Source organism: Prionailurus viverrinus, chromosome A2 (assembly GCF_022837055.1).
Source record: "Prionailurus viverrinus isolate Anna chromosome A2, UM_Priviv_1.0, whole genome shotgun sequence".
NCBI lineage: Eukaryota > Metazoa > Chordata > Mammalia > Carnivora > Felidae > Prionailurus > Prionailurus viverrinus.
Window position 1 is genome coordinate 77,788,726 of NC_062562.1, and position 26,102 is coordinate 77,814,827.

The window sequence follows — 26,102 nt, forward strand, 5'->3', positions numbered from 1 at the left end:
ACATATAAGTCAGGAATGGGGTGAGTGGGAAGGATACAAACATTCAGAGCATAGCAGATATTTAGATGGTTTAGAAAAAACAGGGATTTAACCTTGAATTCTCACATGTGAGTTATAACCAAGAAGGGTTTACTTCCTCTAGTATGTATTTAATTTAGTATGTAATGTGAATATCAGCTTCATGGGTACCCTTTTGTAAAACGGAGATCACTGGTTTTTTAGACTGTCTTTATTTAAAAGTTCTTATTCATTTGTCTTGACTGACAGTAGTTGTAAAGTTATAAGTAATTTACTAAGCAGAAAAAAAATTACTGAGTAGAATTTATGTTCAAAATACATACCTATAGATGTATATATCACATTTTAGGATTGAACTGAACAAATTGATTATTTAATGGTTATGTATTGGTAATTTATATGGTTCTGAAATGTGACCTTTAGAAGAAAATGTCATTAGACCTCTCAAGTTTGAATCAATGTTTTCTTTGTCCTCTATATATTAAAATGAAATTAAAATATTACTATAAAGAAGTTATTGTGCCTTTATAAACCTTTATAGGCTTGTAAACTTGTGATGTCAAAATTAGAGGCAGATATACTAAAATGTAGTCCTTTTAAAAGGTAAGCTGTAAGGACATTTTCCAACAGTAACCATTATCTGATGGTTTCAGGGAATGACATCTAGAATCTTGGGGTAAATGTCAAGTGTTGTAAACTGTGAGAAAGTAGATTGGCATTTAATTAGGTTGCAGACCATTTAAATGGAAACAGTAATAGGAATGACATTTAAGGGGAGGTTTCAACTTTAATGCAGGTCAGTAGCTGTGTATGAGGTCAGTAGTTTTAGATGGCAAGTAGGGTTTTGTTTTTTTTTGTTGTTTTTTTTTTTTAAACGCTTTGTAAATATACCCTTTTTATGTGATTTCATAAGCAATTTGGAGACTTGACATTCCTATAGTGGAAGAAAACCTACATGTGTGATATTTAAACGATGATACAGAAACATGAGTTCAACTTTTTTAGTTTTAAAAGGATTATTTAATGCAGATTTAAATGTCGTCTACCTGGATACTGCTCCATATAATATCATATGATAATATTCTATATTATTAACATTAAAATAATAAAAAGTTTTAAAAATATGTAATCACTTGGGAGAATTTTTATATTATGTACAAATAGACAAAACATATCAGTAGATTCTTTTGGCCCAAATGCACTTTAGCTATAATATGAACACACTGAGCCCTTTAGGTTACCTACCCTCTTGATTCATAGACAGCCTTCTACTCTTTCTTACCTCCATTCTTGCATTTAACTATTTTAGGATCACTCCTTCTTTCCCTTGAGATCACTTTCTGACTTGCTTCCCAGACTTGTGAGAGCTTGATTTTCTGCAGGCTGTGCCAGGTCCATAGTAAATGGTCATGCTGGTTTAGAATTCAGGGGGACACCTGGGTGACTCAGTTAAGTGTCTGACTTCGGCTCAGGTCATGATCTCACAGTTCGTGGGTTTGAGCCATGTGTCAGGTGGTGTGCTGACAGCTTGCTCAGAGCCTGGAGCCTGCTTCATCCTGTGTCTCCTTCTCTCTCTGCCCCTCCCCCGCTTGTGCTCTGTCTCTCAAAAATAAATAAATGTTAAAAAAAATAAAAAAAAAATTCAGTAGGCACAACCAAGCAATTGCACTACTAGGTATTTATCCAAGGGATACAGGTGTGCTGTTTCGAAGGGGCACATGCACCCCAATGTTTATAGCAGCACTATCGACAATAGCCAAAGTAGGGAAAGAGCCCAAATATCCACCAATGGCTGAATGGATTAAGATGTGGCGTGTGTATGTATGTGTGTGTGTGTGTGCGTGTGTACACACACACACACACACACAATGGAGTATTACTCAGCAATCAAAAAGAATGAAATCTTGCCATTTGCAATTACATGGATGAAACCAGAGGGTATTATGCTAAATGAAATTACTCAGAGAAAGACAAATATCATATGACTTCACTCATCTGAGGACTTTGAGACACAAAACGGATGAACCTAAGGGAAGGGAAGCAAAAATAATATAAAAACAGGGAGGGGGACAAAACATAAGAGAATCTTAAATATAGAGAACAAACACAGGGTTGCTGGAGGGAGGGGTTGTGGGAGGGGGATGGGCTAAATGGGTAAGGGGCATTTAGGAATCTACTCCTGAAATCGTTGCACCATGTGCTAACTAACTTGGATGTAAATTTAAAAATTAATTAATTAAAAAAAAGATTCAGTAGGCCATAGTGAAGACTTAGGAAAAGGTCAGAAATGGTTATTATCGTTAGGAAGTATTTTCAGAAGAAAGTGAGAAGTGCAAATCTGTTGGTTAAAGTCTGCAAAGTCTTAATTATCTGTTGTAATGAGAACATTGCATAATAGACAACCACAACACCTGAATGGCATTCAGTAAGCATTTATTGCTCATACTTGAGGGGCAGCTAGGTGACTTGACCTTGGTTGGGTTTGCTCACATCCGGCTGGCAGCTGATCGAGGCTGCCTTCAACTATAGTTAAATACTCTGTTCTGCATGTCTCTGTGCCTGCAGCAGGCTCTCCTGGGCTTGATCCCATGAGGAAGGTAGAAGTACAAGAGAGAAATTATTCCCCAAGGTCTGGCTTACCAAAACCACCCAACCACAGTGCAATATGAAATTGCAAAGGATGTGGATGGAAAGAGGGATGAAGGATTGAGACTAATCATGACATCTGTCACAAAGTCAAATTAGGAACCTGGCAATAGCAACAACAACAAAAAAGCTCATGAAATTTTCTTTTTGAATCTTGTCAGTGTGTTTTAAATTTTTAAAAATATCTAGGGGTACCTGGGTGGCTCAGTCGGTTAAAGGGTCCGACTCTTGATCTCAGCTCAGGTCATGATCTTGGTTCAGGTCACGGTCTCATGAATCATGAGATCGAGCCCTGCATTGGGCTCTGCACGGCTTTGGATTCTCTCTACCTCTTTCTCTGCCCTCCCCACTCATGCTGTCTCTCTCTCTCAAAATAAATATAAACTTTAAAAAAAAAAAGCAGAAAATAGGGGCACCTGGGAGGCTCAATCAGTTAAGTGTCTGACTTCAGCTCAGGTCATGATCTCACGGTTCTTGTGTCTGAGCCCCACTTTGGCTCTGTGCTGACAGCTCACAGCCTGGAGCCTGCTTGGGATTCTGTGTCTCCCTCTCTCTCTGCCCCTCCACTGCTCATGTTCTGTCTCTCTCACTGTCTCTCAAAAATAAATAAACATTAAAAAAATGTTTAAAGCAGAATATACAAGTATTTATTTACATATGTATTTATTTTGAGCTATAAAAAATGGAGTTGAAAATCTGCATATAACTTTTCACTCCCTAAAAACTTAAAAAACTTAACTACTAATAACCTACTGTTGACCAGATCCTTAGTCATACAGCATAAGTCAATGTTTATGTTATGTTAAACATAAACATATAAATGACATAGTTAACGCATTTTGAATGTCATATATACATATACTATATTCTTTAAGAATAAAGTAAACTAGAGAAAATGAAATGTTAAGAAAATCATAAGGAAGAGAAGATACACTTACAGTACTGTATTTATCAGAAAAAAAAATATATGTGTAAGTGGACCCGCACAGTTCAAACCCATACCATTCTAGGGTAAACTATATCAGTTTTAGGTGCACAGTCACTTGCCTCTCCTGTGGTTAGAACTTTTAAGATTTATTCTCTTAGCAACTTTCAAATGTACAATACAGTATTGTTAACTATAGTCCCCCTACTTTATGTTATATTTCTAGGACTTATTTATCTTATAATAGGAATTTTGTATTCTTTGGACTATTTTCACCCATTTTGTCCCCATCCCTGCCTCTAGTAATCACCAATCTGTTCTTTGTATCTATGATAACACAGTATTGATTCTCTGTCTTGTTTATTTTACTTAGCATAATGCTCATAAGGTCTATCCATGTTGTCACAAATGACAGGATTTCCTTCCTTTTTAATGGCTGAATAGTATTGCATTGCATATATATGTGATCTCTTTCTCTCTCTCTCTCTCTCTCTCTCTCTCTCTCTCATGTTCTTTATCCATTCATGAATGGATACTTAGGTTGTTTCTATGTCTTGGCTAGTGTAAATCATGCTACGATGAACATAGGAATGCAGATATCTTTTCAAGTAATGATTTTATTTTCTTGGAGTAAATACTCCAAGAAGTAGAATTGCAGGATCCATACGATAGTTCTATTTTTAATTTTTTGAGAAACTTCCAGAAAGTTTTCCATAATTTATATTGCCACAACAGTGCCCAAAGGTTGCCTTTTCTTCCACATCCTCACCAACACTTGTTATTCTTTGTCTTTTTGATACCAGCCACTCTAACAGGTATGAGGTATGATATCTCATTGTGGTTTTGATGTGTATTTCTATGATGGTTAGTGATGTTGAGCACCTTTTAATGTCCTGTTGACCATCTAAGTGCCGTCCTCAGAAAAATGTCTCTTCAGATCTAATCTCTAATCAGATTTTTTTCTTTTTTGCTGTTGGGTTGTATGAATTCTTTATATATTTAGGATAATAACCTCTTATGATACATGATTGGCAAATATTTTCTCCTATGTGTATATTAAATTTTTATGGCATCCAATATCAGTTTCTTAGCCAGAAAATAGAAATTTATCACTATCATAATTAACTTAATGATTTTAACTAATGTTACTATTACTTTAAAAACTCATGAGCCTTTCTCTGTGTACTTCATTTGATGATATATATTTTGACCCCTTATCAAATTTTCTAGTCTTTATTGCCCTAAACGTTTTTTCATTACTACAGTATATAATATCCAAATAAATATTTTTCCTCTTGTGTTTTTTCTTTCTTTTGTTACAAAATATATTTATTTTTTCCTTAATTTCAAAATGTGGTGTGTCTTCAGGCTCTGAACAATAGACTTTTCCATACTACAGGAAATAGAAGTAGTAGAGACTTGAAAAGAAATTAGGCAATTGAATCTTGCTTCATAATTTTTCACTGCCCTGTTAGCACTTTGATACCATGAAGATTTTTAAAACATATTATTCACTTTTTCAAGGTGTTCTTGCTGACAGGATTAGTCTGAATTACCCGGTCCATTTTTACTCAAATTAGAAGTTTTAGCACTGTAGAGCTTTTACATCTTTTCAAGCATATTAATGATCAAAAAGAGCTTTTATTCTTATCCCTGTTCCAGGGTATTTGAATGTATTTTAATTCCCTAATGTATACTTCAAAATTATTCTTTTTGAAAATATGTTTCTGGGAGAGAAAGTTGTCAGCATTTAGTCAAGGTAAGGCTTTGATTCATTCACTCAGTGCACCCTCCTTCCTACCCAGCACACTCAGACATACAGATACACATAGAGTAAAGATAGCCTTACTCACAAATAAGATACAAAGAAAACCTACATTAACCTCTTAAGGCTGCTATAGGTACCAGCTAGGGGGATACGAGGCAAGATTGACTGGTAAATGGAACTAAGGTCAAAACACAGGAATGGGATCTGCAGTATTCCAATGTGATGGGATTTCTGAGCCACGAGCCCAGATCTGATTGTGAAATGGAGAGCTGTGGTGACTATGGCGGAGAGGGAGGCATGGTTGAAAGGACAACTCTAAACCCCAAACACTTGGGACAATCAGAGAGAGGAAGGGGAAAAGACACATAAACACTCCCTTTAAAAATTAGGATGCAAACTGAAGTTTGCTGCATTTGAATACAAAAGAACTCATTTACATCTTAGAAAAATGGATGTTTTTTTAAATTATCCTTTAATTTATCAAGCACATAGCACACTTTTGGGCAACTTTTTACTCAACTCGTTAGTAGGAAGTTGTGCCAGTTTAGAATATTTTCTAAGACATACATAAAAAGGTGTATTTGGAAAGCGTTCTGTGTTAGAAATTAAGAAAATCTTTTTTGTCCTTCTTGGACACTTATCTTTATATCACTTTTCGGTATCTTAGGATAGGAATTGTTAATCTAGGAGGTCTGTGAAGAAATTACAGGACATCTGTGAATCTCAGGAAATTATCAAATATTATTATGACGTGTGAATTTTTTCGGGGAAAATTTCACATATTTCAAAAAAGTCTATAATCCCTCCTTCTGAAATAACTGAAAAGTATCTAGAAAATCTCCCAAGTATTTGTTTGTCACAAACTATATAATGTCTTAATAGGGGGAAAGAAAGAGGGATGGATATAGGCTACTTAGGGTAGAATGAATGATTTCTAGAAAAGATGATGAGGACCTTACAAGAATAGGCAGCAGAAATGATAGTTTATGACAAAATTTGTGTAGGTGTGATGGCTACTTCCTGTTTGTGATAAGAGTCAATCTTCCCTGGTTGATAAAACTTTTAGGCAGAGGACTTTATGATGGTTGAGTTCCTTTTGGAGGACGTGCTTTTGGGCAGATGACAGCGAGTTCAGAGAAAGCGAGTCTGCTTGTATTTGCTATTTTTCAGTGACTTCAACCTGAAATAATATACAAGAGCAGCATATTTTGGAGTGGCATGTCCCAAACTCCTTCATACTCAAGTTATACAAAAATCAACTATTTATGTTTGCCAGCTACAAACAGAAAATAGAATTTTTTAAAAACACTATTTATAATGGCATCAGAAAATAACATGTTTCTATGAATAGTTTGAGAAAACATGGGCAAGACTACACTGAAAACTGTAAGTCATATTGAGAGAAATTAAAGAAATAAATGACGGCACATACTCTATTCATAGATTGGACGACTCAGTGTCGTAAACATGTCAGTTCTTCCAAAATTGATCTGTAGGTTCAGTGTAACAATATGCTTTTTACCAATGCAGACATATTTGTTCTACTGATAGCAAGATCCATTAGAAACCTGCAGTAATGGTGATGATGATGTATTAGCACAAGGTTAGAGAAACAGCCCCACAAGTATACTGTCACTTCTTGTGCAACAGAGATGACAGTGGACAGCAGTGGGGAAAGGGTGGTCTTTTTGGTAAGTGATGATGAGTTATTTTGATAGTCTTGTGGAAAAAAAAGAAAGTTGGCCCTCACCAAAGACAAAAATCAATTTTAGGTAGAATTTAGATCTAAATATGAAAGGGAAACCTAATAGAAATACCTACACATGTACACCATGAGATGTGTTTAGCAGCATTTTTTGTAAGAGCCTCAAAATGGAAACAACCCAAATGCCCATCAAGAGAACAGCTACATAAATTCTGAGATATTCATCAGTGGGATGCTGTACAATATTGAAAAAGAAGGAGACTACAGCTTACATACAGTCCTACGTGGATGAATCTCACAAACGTAATGTTGAACAAAATATAAATATATATATATATTTATTATATATGAAATAATATGTCCCAAATGATTATATAAAGAAGTCACTTTATAGGAGGAAGGAGATGATTGAGTTTTTGGAGTGCTGATAATGTTTAAACTTTTTGTCTGTGTTTACGAGAGTTTTTGATTTGTAATCATTCATTTATCTGTACACTGGTTTTATTTATTTATTTACCTACTTATTTATTTAATATGAAATTTATTGTCAAATTGGTTTCCATACAACACTCAGTGCTCATCCCAACAGGTGCCCTCCTCAATACCTATCACCCACCCTCCCCTCCCTTGCACGCCCCATCAACCCTCAGGTTGTTCTCATTTTCAAGAGCCTCTTATGGTTTGGCTCCCTCCCTGTCTAACTTTTTTTTTTTTTCCTTCTCCTCCCCCATGGTCTTCTGTTAAGTTTCTCAGGATCCACATAAGAGTGAAAACATATGGTATCTGTGTTTCTCTGTGTGACTTATTTCACTTAGCATCACACTCTCCAGTTCCATCCAAGTTGCTACAAAAGGCCATATTTCATTCTTTCTCATTGCCACATAGCATTCTATTGTGTATATAAACCACAATTTCTTTATCCATTCATCAGTTGATGGACATTTAGGCTCTCCATAATTTGGCTATTGTTGACGGTGCTGCTATAAACATTGGGGTACAAGTGCCCCTCTGCATCAGCACTCCTGTATCCCTTGGATAAATTCCTAGCAGTGCTATTGCTGGGTCATAGGTAGATCTATTTCTAATTTTTTGAGGAACCTCCACACTGTTTTCCAGAGTGGCTGCACCAGTTTGCATTCCCACCAACAGTGCAAGAGGGTTCCCGTTTCTCCACATCCTCTCCAGCATCTATAGTCTCCTGACTTGTTCATTTTAGCCACTCTGACTGGCATGAGGTGGTATCTCAGTGTAGTTTTGATTTGTATTTCCCTGATGAGGAGCGACGTTGAGCATCTTTTCATCTGCCTGTTGGCCATCTGGATGTCTTCTTCAGAGAAGTGTCTATTCATGTTTACTGCCCATTTCTTCACTGGATTATTTGTTTTTCGGGTGTGGAGTTTGGTGAGTTCTTTATACATTTTGGATACTAGCCCTTTGTCCGATATGTCATTTGCAAATATCTTTGCCCATTCCATTGGTTGCCTTTTAGTTTTGTTGATTGTTTCCTTTGCAGTGTAGAAGCTTTTTATCTTCATGAGATCGCAGGATACAAAATCAATGTACAGAAATCAGTTGCATTCTTATACACTAACAATGATGCAACAGAAAGACAAAGAAACTGATTCCATTCACAACTGCACCAAGAATCATAAAATACCTAGGAATAAATCTAACCAAAGATGTAAAAGATCTGTAGGCTGAAAACTATAGAAAGCTTATGAAGGAAATTGAAGAAGATACAAAGAAATGGAAAAACATTCTGTGCTCATGGATTGGAAGAATAAATAGTGTTAAAATATCAATACTACCCAAAGCAATCGACACATGCAGTGCAATCCCAATCAAAATTGCACCAGCATTCTTCTCGAAGCTAGAACAAGCAATCCTAAAATTTGTATGGAACCACAAAAGACCCCAAACAGCCAAAGTAATATTGAAGGAGAAGACCAAAGCGGGAGGCATCACAATCCCAGACTTTAGCCTCTACTACAAAGCTGTAATCACCAAGACAGCATGGTATTGGCACAAAAAGACACATAGACCAATGGAATAGAATAGAGGCTCCAGAATTGGACCCACAAAAGTATGGCCAACTAATCTTTGACAAAGCAGGAAAGAATATCCAATGGAAAAAAGACAGTCTATTTAACAAATGGTGCTGGAAGAACTGGACAGCAACATCCAGAAGAATGAAACTAGACCACTTTCTTACACTATTCACAAAAATAAACTCAAAATGGATAAAGGACCTGAATGTGAGACAGGAAACCACCAAAATCCTAGAGAAGAAAGCAGGAAAAAACCTCTTTGACCTCAGCCGCAGCAATGTTTTCCTTGACACATTTCCAAAGGCAAAGGAATTAAAAGCAAAAATGAATACTGATTGTTTTTAAACATTTCTATCTTGATTTTATATTTCAATTAAAAATACTTATAAAGTACTGTAAAGATAGGTGTATAGGTGGCACATGGGTGTATCCTAGCTTTATAAGAGATTAATCGTTCAGTCTAGGACTTGAAAGAATATGGAGGCTTTTATAAGTTATAGTGAACCTCTAAATATTTAATAAATGAATCTTAGGAAAAAAGTGAAAAAGGACTGAGATCAGGAAAAGTAGAAGTGCTTGTTTTTCTTCCCTAGTTCACCAACCACCCACCTCTCCCCAGTTTAAACATTTAAGAACTTCCTAAAATAAACTAACCAAAACTAAATATAATATGCTGTACATTGGAAGTTTGGAGAAAATAAAGGGTGTGTGTGTGTGTGTGCGCACGCGCGCGTGTGTGTGTGTGTAAAAGACATCTTGGGTGTAGATGTCGTATTTTTACTTTTGTAAAAGAAAACATATGTGACTACTCTCTTTGCTGAGAACCCTGTTTAGTTGGGAAATTGAATTTCTAACTGTAATCATTCTGATAGCCTTCAAAGATTGACAGTAATGACAAGGAATATTGAGCTCTGGGGAATTCAAACCCCTTTCCTTTTTCTCTCAAGAATCTATAGAAAACGCTTCAAGAAAATATTGATAGTTTGAGAGGTTGGTTCCAAATTAGTGAGGAAAGTAATGAGGGAAATAATTGGTAGTGCTTTGAAGACTTCTATGTGCTAATTTGTAAAACTCCCTAAGACATGATATTAGGCTGGAAAAAGAGGGTGAAAATAGAACATTTAGTATTCCCACCTGTAAGTAAAACAGATAATAAAAATAAATGTTGTTTTAAGCTTTTTCTTTTTTCTTTCTCTCTTTCTCTCTTTCTCTCTTTTCTTTCTTTCCTGGAAGGTCACCACAAGAAACTGTTAGTGTATAACTCTGAAGAGTGGGACTAAAGATGTGGAGAGAGAACATTTGGTCTTCAGTTTATATTTCTAAGTTAGTTCTGTTTCAGTTTTTACCATATGCAGGTTTTTAACTTGTAGAAATCATTTAATTAGCACCCAGAGGGACTGATCACACTGAGTGGGTTTGAGGAGGCAGGTACAAGTGGCTTAAAAGCCAACAGAAGTCTTGTAGCTGTTGAAGGAGTCTGTGTTCTGGACTCTGTTCTACATAAAGTGGCACCTTCAACCCAGAGCCTCTAGTTCTAAAGGACCCTGCTTCTTCAGCCTGGCTTCTGTGCCAGTATTCCAGAATACTGAGAGACCTAGAGACTTACTCTCCTGGAATTCCTGTGACCCAATCTAATATCCTTGAAAGTCTGTGACCTTAACTCTAGATGACGCCAGCCCTTGAAGAATATAGTAGGAAGTTTGGCCTTCACTGTGAGTGAGACAGAAGCCAGCCATTTCATGGTTGTACACAAAAGGAGGAAATCTAACTCAAAAGGAAGGATTGAAATGCAAGAAGTAATAGCAGGAGCAATTGGTAAACGTGTAGGTAAACTCAAGCCTTAATTGCATAAAACAAGAAGTAATAGTGACTAATTTGGGACATATATAACTAGATAGAATGAAAATATTAGTCCACATTAAAGTTTGAAATGAGAAGGGGGTAATGAATTTTAAAGCATTCTAAAATGCTTTTATTATTCAGGAAGATTATAAAACTGGAGATATTTTGAGTTACATTGAATATGAATTTTAACAATTTAATTATGACCACTGAAAAAGTAGAAATAGAATATATAACTTCTAAGTGAACTGATGGAAAAATTGATAAAAGAGAAAAGTGTTAGTTCAATAAAAGGCTCAGAAATGAACAGAATAAAAGGAAGCAAAAAATCCTATGAGAAGTACATAGTAAGATGAATTTCAATCATTGATCACAATAAATGTAACTAAACTGGCCACTGACATTTCTCAATTTGGGTGGAATCGATAACTAAATTTAGCTTTTGTGTGACCCATGTAAAAACATACACAATGTGGGTCCAAGGAGTGAATTGTCAAGAAAGAATTCTTAAGACGTTTGTGGTGGAAAAAGGTGCTTTTATTATAGCACCGGGACAGGACCTAGGAGTGCTGTATGAAGCTGTGCTTATATGCTTAGTGCTCAAGGGGGAGGGGATGTACAGTATTAGATCATAAATGTTGTTTTTGAATTTTTACTGATAAAACTACTTTAGCAAGATTTCTCTGGTGCTTATCATTCAGCTCAATACTAACTCTCAGTAGGATGTATAGGCAGTCATGAGATCTTTTAAGAATGTAGCAACCAGGGATGCCTGGGTGGCTCAGTTGGTCAGGTGTCCGACTTTGGCTCAGGTCATGATCTCATGGTTCATGAGTTTGAGCCCCGTGTCGGGCTCTGTGCCAACAGCTTGGAGCCTGGAGCCTGCCAGATTCTGTCTCCATCTCTCTGCTCCTCCCCTGCTCGTGTGCGCGCACGCGCGTGCACGTGTGTGTGTGTGTGTGTGTGTGTGTGTGTGTGTGTGTGTATACACACACACACACACACACACACACACACACACAGCAAAAAAGAATGTAGCAACCAGGGGCACCTGGGTGGCTCAGTTGGTTGAGCATCCTACTTCAACTCAGGTCATGATCTCTTGGTCTGTGAGTTCCAGCCCTGTGTCGGGCTGTGTGCTGACAGCTCAGAGCCTGGAGCTGCTTCGGATTCTGTGTCTCCTCCTCCTCTCTCTGCCATTTCCCTGCTTGTGCTCTTTCTCTCCCTCTCTTTCTCAAAAATAATTAAATGTTAAAAAAATAAAATGAAAAGAATGTAGCAACTAGTACATGTTTGATCCTTATCAGTACTATGCAGGCCATAGGTCAGCCTTCTGGGCTAAAGGTGAACATTTTCCTATTTCTATCCCTCATCGATAAGAACATGTAAAGGATGAAAGTAAAGGAATGGAGAAAAAATATTTCAGGCCAATACTAATTAGATAAAAACTGATGAAAATAACTGTAACCACATCAGACAAAATATATTCCGAAGCAAAACACCATTATTAGGGATTGGGGGGGGGGCGTGTCATAAAATGAGAAAAAGAACAATTTACCCGGAAGGTATAAGAATTATGATACACCTTACAACACAGCTTCGGACTAATAAATAACATTATCTTTGTGCATATAATTTTATTATTTTCTTAAGATACATTTCTGATAGTGGGATAAGTAAGGATATAGCAGCTTTAAGGCTGTTGGAATATATTGCTCATTAGCATCTCTTGACCTAGAAAACATTTGAATACACTTAGAATCATTGGACCATATGTCCAAAACAACTACTGTTACATAGATCAGGGATTGCAAATCAGTTTCTCCCCAGGTCTAAAGAGATTGGTAGTTGCTGCCTGGAGCACTGTGTTGTTAGACCATAACAGGGCCCCTTGATTACTGATGTCTTCTATATGTGTGGGAGGGGAGGAGACAGTTTGAGAGCCAGATATTTGCTCTTTATACTTTTCATTAAAATAATAACAGTGATAATACTTTGCCTTTTTGTATGTACTCTTTGCTGTGTACCCCCAAATTGGATAGAAAGCATGTATTAGATCAGAAGATCTTAAGTTAATATAGACTTCTCATTAAAAATTAATTTGGTAATTATAATGCAGTCATGGTCACCACTTTCAGAAAAATAAGTACAGTTAAAACCTTGGATTGCAAGTAACTTGTTCTGCAAGTGTTCTGCAAGACAGGCAAACATTTCTAATAAGTTTTAACTTGAAAAATGAGCGATGTCTTGCAGTATGAATAGTATATGATGCTGAATGTCACATGATCACACCTGAGCCAATGGTTCTTGCTTGAAATGCAGTTTGATATATGAGTGCTTTGGATTACAAGCATGTTTCCAGAATGAATTATGTTTGCAAACCAAGGTTTTACTGTATAGACGTCATTCTCTAAATATAGTTTATCAGAACCTGTCAAAGCTTTTTTTTTTCTAAGTGTATTTATTTATTTTGAGAGCAAGAGCATGCACATGCAAGTGCAAGCAGGGCAGGGGCAGAAAAAGGGACAGAGAGAATCCAAAGCAGGCTCCATGCTGTTAGCACAGAGCCTGATGCAAGGCTCAATCCCATGAATCAGGAGATCATGACCTGAGCCAAAACCAAGAGTCAGACGTTCAGCCGACTGAGCCACCCAGGTGCCCCAGAACCTTTCAAAGGTTTTGTTAAAAATATCTGCCATAAGTACATAAGTATATATATAAGTATAAAAATGTTTTGACTTATTTTCATTTGGGGAAGCATTTTAGATTAGTACACACGTTTTACACTGTTCTCTAAACTTACAGAATTCTAATACATACCTTTTTCTCATTTGTTTTATGTATGCTTGCCAAGAAATATTTAGAAGAATTATGAACAAATATACGTAAAAAGGAGTTATCCTGTAGTCTTGACATTACTTTAGCAGTAATGGAAATTATAGATAAATAAAGTACAAGTGGTATTTCCATAACATCTGGAAAGTAACTTTACCTTTCATAATTCATAACAAATCATTAATGTATCTTATTATTCTTTTTAGACATTCTTCTGAGTCACCAACTTGATAATTCCCCAAGAGTAATTTTCAGTAGATTCAATGAATAGAAATTTAAAGCTGTTACCCAGTTCACCTCATGAAGTATCAGTTTTACTTCTTTTACTTCTACCCCTCAGCTGTGATGTTAGGGAAATCTTGGTCATTTTTTCTGTAAGCTAAGAAATACGTAGAAACAGTCTTCATGTTAACTGTATAGTTTATCATTGTGTCTTGTGCACTGAATTCACACAATGTTCCTGGTGAGCAGATGTACGAATTATAATTTCTGAAAATTTTTTTCTTCAGATAATTAAAAATGAATAATATATCCTCTCATTTGTGCATAGGAACTATTTGGTTATTAAGGATTTGTTTAGCCTTTGGATTCCATGTGTGCGTGCATGTGTGTGTGAGAGAGAGATTTTTAAAACTCAAATGCAACTCTTGATTTCTGACATCTTTCCAGACTATATTAGATAGTGTAACATGATTCACCAGTATGTATGCTTCTCATAGTTAAGAATGTGGTTCTCACCTTTCTGGTCCCCTAGTTCCTTATGCTTTACAGCCAAAAACTGTGTTTCTGCACCTCCATACAAGTTGTATTCATCTCAAATAAGGTAGACTTTGAAAAGGCAACAAGAAACCATTACTCTGGCCCTTCAGTCATTCAACAGAGACCTAATGAACACCTTCTGCATTAAGAGGCCTTGCTGAACATGTACTTGAATTAGTGAAAAGTCAGTTTTAAGGAGTTGAAGTGAAGGAAGTAGCTTAAAACAGCGAAAGTCAAATGGCTCAAGATGGGTAGAAAATTTAGAAATAGAGGGGGCGCCTGGGTGGCGCAGTCGGTTAAGCGTCCGACTTCAGCCAGGTCACGATCTCGCGGTCCGGGAGTTCGAGCCCCGCGTCAGGCTCTGGGCTGATGGCTCAGAGCCTGGAGCCTGCTTCCGATTCTGTGTCTCCCTCTCTCTCTGCCCCTCCCCCGTTCATGCTCTGTCTCTCTCTGTCCCAAAAATAAATAAACGTTGAAAAAAAAAATTTAAAAAAAAAAAAGAAAATTTAGAAATAGAGAATGCCTTCTCTATGTAAAATGCATGTTTTCCACAAACCAAAAGGAGCCAATATTTACTCTGTAACTCCAGGCAGCTTCATTGGCTTTTCGTTTGGATTCCTCAGTCCTAATCTGTGCCTTTCCTCCCTAGCCAGTGCAGACATAGGGTAGAGCTTGGAGGCTTGATGGCAGAAGAAAGGACCAAGCAAAGACATGTGAGAAGAAAATTAGAACAAGACATAAAATTGGAGATAAAAATGGAGCATACTTTACTGTCAGCTGTAGTATCTGTTCTGTGTTACATATGGAGAAGCTAAAGGCACAAGTTAGTTACTCAGCTAGCAAGTGTTTCGAGGCAAGTCTGTTTAGATTTGAGTCAAGGATTATATTGTTCCAGACATTCTGAGAGCAATAAGAGAATGGATAAAACAAACTCTGATCAGTTCATGCAGTGGAATACTATACAACAATAAAAAGGAACAAACACAAGTGAAAACCAGAAACATTATGCTGAGTGAAAGAAACTTTGCACACACATACATGCACAAAAAACTTTATATAAAGATACAGAATAGGCAAAACTAATCAGTGCAGTAAAGTCAGGGGTAATAAGTATACTAATGTCTACAAGTTATTTTGAGATACATCAAAGATACAAAACTATTAAACATCCAACTCTTGATTTTGGCTCAGGTCACGATCTCATGGTTTGTGGGATCAGGCCCTACGCTGCAGAGCCTGCTTGGAAGTGTCTCGGTCCCTCCCCCACTCCCACTGTGTGTGTGTCTCTCTAAATAAATAAACTTAAAAAAATACAAAATGGATCTATGTATGGATAGCATAAGCAAGTATTGTAAAATGTTAATTATAGAATCTAGGCAGTATATGGGTATTCAGTGTACAAGTCTTTCAAGTGTCCATAATAAAATGTCAGGAAAATTTAACTGTGTATGACTTTTAGCATTTTTGAAAACAGTATGTGTAAGCAAAAGTACATTCTTTATCCCAAGAAGAACAGCACAGTGGCAGCAGGGGCTCATAAAAGACTGAATAATCTGTGAAACATTGTCTTTGGAGCTCATTAAAAATACCTTCCCGTATGGTCTCTGAATGCAGTCCTCCTTAAAGCCAAGGCTAATTGAATCACAATAGTGGACGCCTCTCCAGGGTAGGGTGGGAGTTGACTGGGAAGTGGAATGAAGGAAACTTCTAGAGTGATAGTATCACACAAGTAAAACCATTTACCACATCTCATTGAATTGTGCACTTAAGGTCCGCATTTCATTATACATAAGTTTTTCCTCAAGAGGAAAAAAAAAAGCTGTAAGTGAATACTGAATTCTAGCTAATTATCCACATGCTTGAGTGTTGATGTCTGAAAATTATTTGAAATGAATGAAAAATATCAAATGTGTTGAAGGATAGATATGTGATATATAAAGCAAATTAAAGAATGTTAATAGGTGATCTGTATATGAGTGTTCACTGTATAGTTCCTTTAACCTTAAATGGAAGAGAAGGAGCTAAGAACCCAGCGTATTGGAAGGATCATCTGTATAAATATTGGATTAATCAAGAGTTACTACAGGAATAAGTACCCCTACTACCCAGATCTTGGTCTCTAACACCACCTTCACTAAAATGAACCACATCTCCTTGGAGACATAGCACATTCCACATAAAAGTATTGGATTGACATAAATTTATGAAGTTGATAACTCAGATTTTGTAGTGAAGTGGCCATCTTCTTATGAAGTACCCACTGAAATATTTAGGGGCAAAGGGCTATAATATAGTGTATGTATGATTCAGGAAAAGAATTATATGTTGTATGTAAGAGAGAGAAAATACAAACAGTAAATCAAATGGGATGAAATGTTAATAAGTAAATCTGGGTAAAGTGTCTAAGAGTACTCCTTATATTTGTAACATTTTGTAAATTTGAAATTATTTCCCCAAAACAATTATGACAGGAGTGGTGTTCGAGAGGGACGAAGTGATCTACCAAGCTCAGATGTTGGGCTCACTGTATTTTGTGCTGTGAGACCAAGATAAGCAGTGGATTATCTTAAAGTTCCAATCTTCTAGTGTTCTATTTTCACTTTGATATTTGAATTTTGTTCCTTGTTTTTGGCACAGTGATATTTCATCTTTAGTTCTTTTATATCATTAGTGTTTTGCTCTTCCAAATATAATGTTTTCTTTGCAGAACTTTGTAGGTCTCTAACTTAGCTGTCTTATCTTAGTCTTCATTTTTACAAGGCTCAGGGCATCTAGCAGATAACTCTTAAAGTTGGGGATTTTTCTTTCTATACTTTTTTAAAAGGTTTTATTACAATATAATTCACCCATTTAAAGTGTACAATTCAGTGGTTTTTAGTATATTCACAATCAAATTTAGAACATTTTCTTACCCCAACAAGAAACCTCCTACCCATCAGCAGTCATTTCATGTTTACCCTTCTTTCCTCATCCCCTTATTACTAATCTACTTTTTATCTCTGGGTATTTCATGTAAATGTAATGATTCCATATGTGGCCTTTTGTGACTGGCTTCTTTTAGTTCAAATGTTTGCAGTTCATCCACGTTTTAGCAGGTATCAGAGCTTCATTCTTTTTTTTTTTTTTTTGCTTAGTAATGTTCCTTGTATGAATATACTACATCTTATTTATCCATTTATTAGTTGACGTTTGGGTTGTTTTCATTTTTGGTCTATTACACTATGGAACAATGTTGCTATGAACATTTGTATACATGTTTTTATATGAACATGTGTTTTTGTTTTGGACGCCCAACTGACTGAGCCACCAAGGCACCCCAAGATTGGATTTTTAAAAATTGTATAGCTAGGGGCTCTTGGATAGCTCAGTCGGAAGAGCACGTAACTCTGGATCTCTGGGATGTGAGTTTGAGCCCCATGTTGGGTTTAGAGATTGCTTAAAGATAAAATCTTTAAAAAAAATTGTATAGCTGGAACTCATAACTTTTAAATGCCCTTTGCAGATGGATATATATTTAGCATCTGACACCCTGAGTCTGTCATAACCACTGATGCCACTAACCACTGCCACTTTATTGTCCAATTTTAGAGTTCAACTTGATTGCAAGTTGGTGACCAGGTCCATGAGGAAAGGCAAAAGAAATTGGAGCTCTTTAACTTGATGTCAAAAAGCCCCACGTTGACTTAGTAGCCATTGTCATGGGTTGTAACATTAACAAAGGAATATTCCCTTCATTTTAATTGCAAATTTTCATATTTTTAAATATTTTATTATCATAAGTAGGAATTGATAAAATGGGCATTGAGTTTAATTTTTTTAAATGTTTGTGTGTGTGTGTTCGTCATAGGAAAGTAGAAAGCAAAATAGTATTTCTTTCTCCCAGATTTTATTTGGCTCACTCTAACAGAAGATACTCTTAGTTTCAGCTCTCCTAAAAGGCCAGTTTTTCGTATGTTGAGATCTGCATACACATTTACAGAGTTTATTTAGATCATTTTTTATTTGTCCTACTCAGATTTAATTCACCTTTAAGAAACCATCATTACAGAGGACTGGATTAAAATCTGATCAATATGAAAATAGTTTATATGTAGATTATTTTCTTAGATCAAGCTGTAAGAATTCTAGATTAACTCTGTAAAGCATTACATGTCCTAAAACTCATATATTCAGAAGTAAATTAAAGGGGAGAGGAGTGAAGGGGCGCCTGAGTGGCTCAGTCTGTTGAGTATCTGACTTTGGCTCAGTTGATGACCTCATGGCTCATGGGTTTGAGCCCCGTGTAGGGCTCTGTGCTGATAGCTCCAAGCATGGAGCCTCCTTTAGATTCTGTGTCTCCCTCTCTCTCAGCCCCTCCCCTGCTCATGCTCTATCTCTCTCTCTCAAAAATAAATATAAACATTAAAAAATTATTTTTAAAAGGTGAGGAGTAAAAAGTTCTTAATACCACTTGTACTGACTGTCCATATATAGTATAATCTTAACTATCTTTCTTTTTTTTGAAAGAATTTAATCTATAAAAATTAAAGTAAAACCCTCTCTTCACCACCCATTTCAGAGCATATTATGATGGCTGCCAGATGTACATAGGATGTAGGTTTATTTTTATTAGTTCCTCCTTCCCTCCCTTCATTTACTTTTTTTTTTTTCCCTTTTGATGGCTTATTTCTGAGTTTTTGAGTGGAAAGACTATTGGCAGCTGCCAGAAGGTATGTCCTAGGAGTGCTATGCTGATGTATGAAAATAACAGCACACACTGGGCTTTTTGGTCACATGTGCCTCCGGGGTCCATCAGCTCTGAAGTGATGGAGGGTGTTCTTCTTGGGCACGATGATTGGGTTTCCTCTCTATAGAGGTTCCTGGTTGTGCCTAAAGTCTCCAATGTTCGATCTGAAGTTACCAGTTAACATTTTTTTGTTTTTTGTTTTGGTCAGGGGACATGAGCTTCTTCCCAGTTATAAATGAACTGCCATTTTGGTAATTTCTATTTGTGTTGAATTCTTACAGCTGTCCACACAAGGAGATGCAAGTCAGGTGATTGGGCCTCTTACAGAAGGGCAGAGAAGAAATGTGGCAGTAGTGAATTCACTGTATAAGTTACACCAATCAGTAACAAAGGTAACCTTTATTTTATTTTAATTAAGTTCTTTTGATTTCAACTTCTTTCTGTTTGCCTCAAATAGACAACGAATTATTATTTAATTTTTTGCAAAAGAAAGCAATGAAAACGTGGTGAGTGTGAAATAAGCTGTGGAATGAACTCTTTTTAAACAGTTATTGACTCTGGCCTTTATCATTTGTGTGACTTTTTGTTTATATACTTGGTTTAAAGCATAAGAACTCTATATCATCAGGCTTGGTTGGTATAATCAAGTTTATTGAGCAAATGACTTAAGGGTAAATCATACTATTTCATACCTATTAAAAAGCATAATTTGATATCATGTGGGTGGTAGTAAATTATAGCAAAGCTAATGACAGAATGAGAACTCTTAATCCCTCCAACATGTTGGAAAGGTTCTATCTTTGCCCCAAAATAGGGGGAAGGAGCTGCCTAAACAGTGCATTTTTATGGTATAATAACTGATGGCTACTTGAAAATAGAAGATGGATTTTTTTTTTTTTGCTGTTGTGTTGCTGATGTAATTTTTAATGATGAACTTTAATTTGTTGGTGACCATATATTATTTCTAAGATGAACTGTATTTATAATTACCAGGAAAGCTACAATTTCAACCCAATCTTTGACTTTTGAGTAGCTTGTGTTTATTCTCTATAAACCATTTCCAAAATATTTAGCAAGTAGAGAAATAATTAGAGGACCTGAAGAAGGCTAAAGATTAGATGACATTCTTGAAAACATGACCTTTAATTTGAGCTTTAATATGCTAAATTGTATTTTAGAATAATTATCAGTGACTGTTCAGTTACTTAGAATTTTAACAAGTCCTTTTATCAATTAGGAGTTTACAAAAAAGTGTATGTCACACATTAAGCAGAATGTATTTTAAAGGTTTATTAACAAACCTCAGAAGAGTAAGTAAAAAACAAAAGGAAATAAAAAATATAAATCATGTATTTTCCATTCCCTTTATTATTACTCTAATTAGACTGCAATCAATGAAAGAATGTTATTTATTTAGGCTGATGTAAATGCCTTTCTTGATACTTTCAGAATGTTCATAATATTTGTATTGATTTCTAAAAAGAAATTGTTTGATATTTGTATTTTATTTTATTTTTATTTTTTTAATGCTTATTTATTTTTGAGAGGAAGAAAGACAGAGTGTGAGCAGGGGCAGGGGAGGGGCAGAGAGGGAGGGAGACACACAGAACTCGATGGGCTCCAGGCTCCGTGCTGTCAGCACAGAGCCAGACACGGGGCTTGAACTCACGAACTGTGAGATCATGACCTGAGCTGAAGTAGGACGCTTAACCAACTGAGCCACCCAGGCGCCCCTGACGTTTGTATTTGAAAGACTTGTTGAAAATTATAGTTAGCCTGGAGAAAAGTGATTTTTTTAAACAAGTATGTAAATACGGCTTTAGACTGACCTTTTCAAGTTACAGTTTTATAACTAAAGCCTGTCTAAAGTGAATAAAGGAAAGCCAACTCTTAACATTCTTAATCTTTTGATTATTTGAAGTATACAGTACGTTTGCTTTATACAGGAAAGTATTGTTCAGTCTGCCTTAACTAGTAAATACTAAGAAGTTTTTAAAACATGTAGGAGATATAATGTGAAGTTATGATACTGTTTTATGTGTCTGTAGAAACAGCTTTATTATGTTAATGATCAAAATTAATATTTATAAAAATAAATGACTTAAGCACAACTATAACTGGATCAAAACCTTGTTCTAGGTGGTTTCCAGTCAGAGCTCATTCCCACCAGCAGCCGAACAAACTATAATCTCAGCCCTAAAGGTAAAAGAATTTAATCTTTGACTCTACAGATCACAGTGGGTTTTAGGATTTGTTTGGATGAGTGGGAGATTGTCACATTTTAAAAATAATTCAGAATTCTCTACCAAAAGTAGCTGCTGATAATTATCCTAAAGAGAAGGCATACATGTGTGTTTATATTTTCTAGATTTTAAAAATAGACCCTGTTGGTGTCTACAGATTGTGTTCTACTTATGATAATTTTATCATAAGCAAGAGAAGCAAGAGTCTTCAAGTACTCACTATATCTCAGGGCAGTACAGCCTAGTATTAGCCCAGTAAAGCAGAGTCCCTACTAGGGTGATTTTGTCCTCTAGGGAACATTTAACCATGTTTAGAGACATTTTTGATTGTCATGACTGGGAGTGGAGTGCTCTTGGCATCTAGTGCCAGGGATGCTATTCAACATCTTGCAGTGCATAAGAGAGCCCTGACAACAAGGAATAACTGGGCCCAAAATGTCAATAGTGCCAAGGTTGAGAGACTCTAATGTGTATGTGAAAGGTGTGAAATCAGGGTAAATTCCCATTTTTAACATACTAACATAAATATACCCAGGAAGTTTAATAAAAAATAATGGTCGTACAAGATTCAGAGCCATATGTAGCCGACACTAGGTAACTCTTTAAACAAAGAAATCATTCATTTTTATGATAGTAATATATACCCTGTATTTAGTACCTGCTCCTTGCCAGTCACATGCAATATATTGAAATATGATCACAACTGTTCAAGTTATATATTATTGTCCCTATTTTATACAACTTGGAATAGCTTGCTCAAAGTCCTAATGCTGGTAAATCCAGACCTCACTGACCCAGAGAGTTGTGTTTGCTTGCCATCATCATTCATTTGTTTACTAAATATGTTTTTGGTATTTACTAAGTAACACTGTGTAGCAAAGACTCAGGAGCCAAACTACTAGTATATGAATCCTATCTCAGCTGTTTAACTAGCTGTATGACCTCAGACAAGTTAATAAGTTTACTCTTGCCTTAGTTTCTGCATCTGTAAGGTGTACAATATAACTGCACAAAGGTAATAGATGTCAACTGTCAGGTTAGATTTAGGTTGCTTAGATAGAGATAAGAGAGAGACAGAGACAGAGACAGGCACTACCAGTGAATTCCAAGGACAAATGCTTTTATTTAGGGAGTAAGAAGCTACAAAGAAACACTATTGAACAACAGTTCAACAGCAAACTTCAGTTTGCTGAGGAAGAGATTTAGAGGATGTTGTCACAAATCCTAAGGGAGAAGGTAATTTCTGAGGTCAAAATGCTGTCCACAGGTGACATGGATGGGGATTTTACAGGCCCCAAAACTTGAGGACACTAAATTCATATATGTGGGTAGGAGAAGACAGTCTTTTCCCCCAGCACAGTGAAAGCACACTTGGGTGTTTCTCTGTATTCTTTCTGTTCCCCCAATGTGCCCATCTCATTATGATGTATTATTAGAGCCACCATCCTAAAATAATTGTTTTTATTAAGAGTTGTCCAAAAAGGGGCACCTGGATGGGTCAGTCAGTTAAGCTTCTGATTTCGGCTCAGGTCATGATCTTACAGTTTGTGAGTTTGAGTCCCACATCGGGTTCTGTGCTAACAGTGCAGAGTCTACTTGGGATTCTCTCTCTCTCCCACTCTCTGTCTCTGCCCCTCCCCCACTCTCTCTCTCACACACACTCAAAATAAATAAAACTTAAAAAAATGTAAAAAGAAAAAAAAAAAAAGAGTTGTCCAAGAAAAGAATTGTCCAAGTTACTGATGGTCATAAAAATACCATAAAATCAAACCAATGGGAAAACCCAAAAGGTCTTAACATTCTTGCTTCCAGGCAGGGAATTCACAGTCTCCTTTTCTGTGGTTCCACATTTTTTCTTTGTCTTCTAGAAGTAGCTATCAAACATATTTTGATTGCTACCCAAGATAGGAAATCGATTTTAATTTGTGACCCCATACACAATATATAAGCATTTATAAATATGTACATACCTATATAATTGCATGTATGTAAGATATACATCTATATTTCTGTAATTGAAACAAAAGTTTCACAGAACAATATTTTCCTTATTTTGGGTGATACATGCTTTTGTTTTCTATGCTCCTCTATTACTTTTTTTTTAATGTTTATTTATTTATTTTGAGAGAGAGAAAGCACAAGTAGGGGAAGGGAATGGAGAGAGAGAGAGGGAGGGAGGGAGGGAGGGAGAAAGAGAGAGAGATAGACAATCCCAAGCAGGCTCCACGCTCAGTGTGGAGCCTGATGCAGGGCTTGATCTCACAACCCGAGCTGATATCAAGAGTTAGACACTTAACCAGCTGAGCCACCCAGGCACCCCTCATCTATTACTTTTTAAAACATTCTGATAGTGATTTTTTGACCCCTAATGATCACATCTCATGGTTAGAGAAAGTCCACTCTGTAGGTTAAGACAGAGTGCCTACACTTTGCCTGATCATAAAAGTCTCCCGACAGATTCAAACTAGAAACTCTTCAGATTGTAATTCAGTGTCGGATGTATTCTGAATCTGCATTTTTAACATATAACAAAGGTAGTTCCTGTTGTTAGTCACTGTAGGCTGAGAGTTGAGGCCAGTGCAGGCAAGATTGCCCTGACCTCCGGCTACAGCCCTTGCTCTGAGGCTTGCTCACCAGAGCCAACAGCTCACGTAGTTGGGCAGTTTGGTGACGGCTCACCAGTGTGGTCCTTGAGAATTGGGTAAGAAGACTGGCAGGTGGTTCAAGTGGCCCTGCCAATTAAAGACTTAATTGCATATGTTAACAGAACTCAATGAAACCATTTTGACGTTGCTTTTTAAATTAAATTATAAAAACTGTTATGACATATTAAGTAAAAAACAAAACCCTCTCACTTAAGGAAAAAAAAAAGAGAACCTTGAATTTCCTAAAATTGTAGGAGATTTAGTACAAATTTACTTTGAGTTAGGGGTAGAATGGTAGGAGGTATAAATAATTGTATCCCAAGAACCAAAAACCTATATGCTTTTATTATTTTATAGAGAAAATACTAAATATATGTTTCACTTGCTAAAATTACACAGAAGGGTACATAACAGTTTTTTCTTCTCTACCTTGTTGAGATTTTATCTGAAATTAAATGTTATTTTAGGCTTGAGGTTTAACATCTGATAATTATCTACTTTGTCATGGATGGCATAATTAAAATTAATGAGAGTCATTTTATTATACTCACCTCAGCTGTTAAGTTTTTAAATACCTTGGCTCAATAATTCTGATCCATTTATTACTGGGATTGTTTCATATAGAGAGTGATTGTATTGCTAAGTTTAAACATAGTAGTTTTTCATTTCTCCCTTATTGTGTGGGTTTATGTTCTGTATGAGAGAATAATCCAGATTGCTGAGACTTCTATATTTTTGTAATCTTAGCTATTTTAGGTAAATCTTTGAAAAATGTATGACACACTTACCTGCTTTGTAAAGAATTTGTGAGATATAATCTATTCTCCTTTCTCCATTTGCTCTGATAGCCGTTAATCCTCTACTGTTCCTGTTTTGTATTTCCCATAAGTGGGAAGCCTCATGTAGCTAGAATGAACATTTTCTTTGTAAACCATCATATCATATACAGGTAGATGCCTGTTTTCCATGCCTTGTTTCACTGGCTAGGAACTCTGGTACAGGGTTGACTACAACTGGTGAGAGTGGACCTTGGTGAGCATTTTCCTGACTTGGAGGAAAGCACTCCATCTGTATTCTAGTGTTTTAAGTATGGTGTTAGATGGCCTTTATCAGGTTAAGCAAGTTCCTTTCTATTCCTAGTTTACTGAAACTTTTAAAAAATATAATGGCATTTCATCAAATAGTTTTTTCTCTATCTGTTGAAATAATCATATTGTTTTACACCTTTATTCTGTTAATAAAATACAGAAGTTGATTTTCAAATGTCAACCCCACCTTAGTTATGATGTTATTACCCTTTTTATATATTCCGGAATTTGATATGCTTAATTTTTGTTAACAATGTTTGCATCTATAATCATAAGAGATATTGGTATATAGTTTTCTTGTAATTCTTTGATTTTGGTATCAAAATTGGCCTCATTAATTAGGTTTGGAACTATTTCCTCCTATTCTGTCACCTGAAAGAATTTGTGTTATTTTCTTCTCACATGCTTAATAGAATTCACCAGTGAAGCCATCTGGGCCTGTAGTTTTCTTTGTAGGAAGTTTAGAACTACACATTTGATTTGTTTAGTAGGGAAAAGGCTATTTGAGTTACCCTTTTCTTCTTGAATGAGCTTTGATACTTTGTGACTTTCAAGGTATTTGTCTATTCATCTAAGTTACCTGATTTGTCAGAATAATGCTGTACATGATATTCTCTTACTGTCCTTTTAATGTCTTTGGGGCCTCTAGTGATAGCCTTTTTTAAAAATTTTTTTATTAATATTTGTGTTCTCTTTTCTTCTTCAGTTTAGCTATGGGTTTGTCAGTTTTATTGATCTTTTCAGGGAGCCAACTGTTGACTTTCTTGATTTTCTCTCTTTCTTTTTCATTGATTTCTGCTTTTGCCTTTTTTATTTACTTCCACTTGGGATTTTCTTTGCCTTTTTAAAAAAAA

The 26,102-nt window shown here is 36.1% G+C and overlaps 1 protein-coding gene across 3 annotated transcripts in view; it reads left to right on the plus strand.

The window, feature by feature from the left end:
* The window catches only part of COG5 (component of oligomeric golgi complex 5), a 323,149-nt gene that overhangs the window by 252,166 nt on the left and 44,881 nt on the right, over positions 1-26,102 (plus strand). For all 3 annotated transcript variants that reach the window (XM_047841858.1, XM_047841851.1, XM_047841850.1), the window contains exons 15-16: positions 19,554-19,664; positions 21,412-21,474. In XM_047841858.1, the coding sequence (XP_047697814.1) occupies positions 19,554-19,664; positions 21,412-21,474 (174 nt within the window). The remainder of the gene's footprint in view (positions 1-19,553; positions 19,665-21,411; positions 21,475-26,102) is intronic.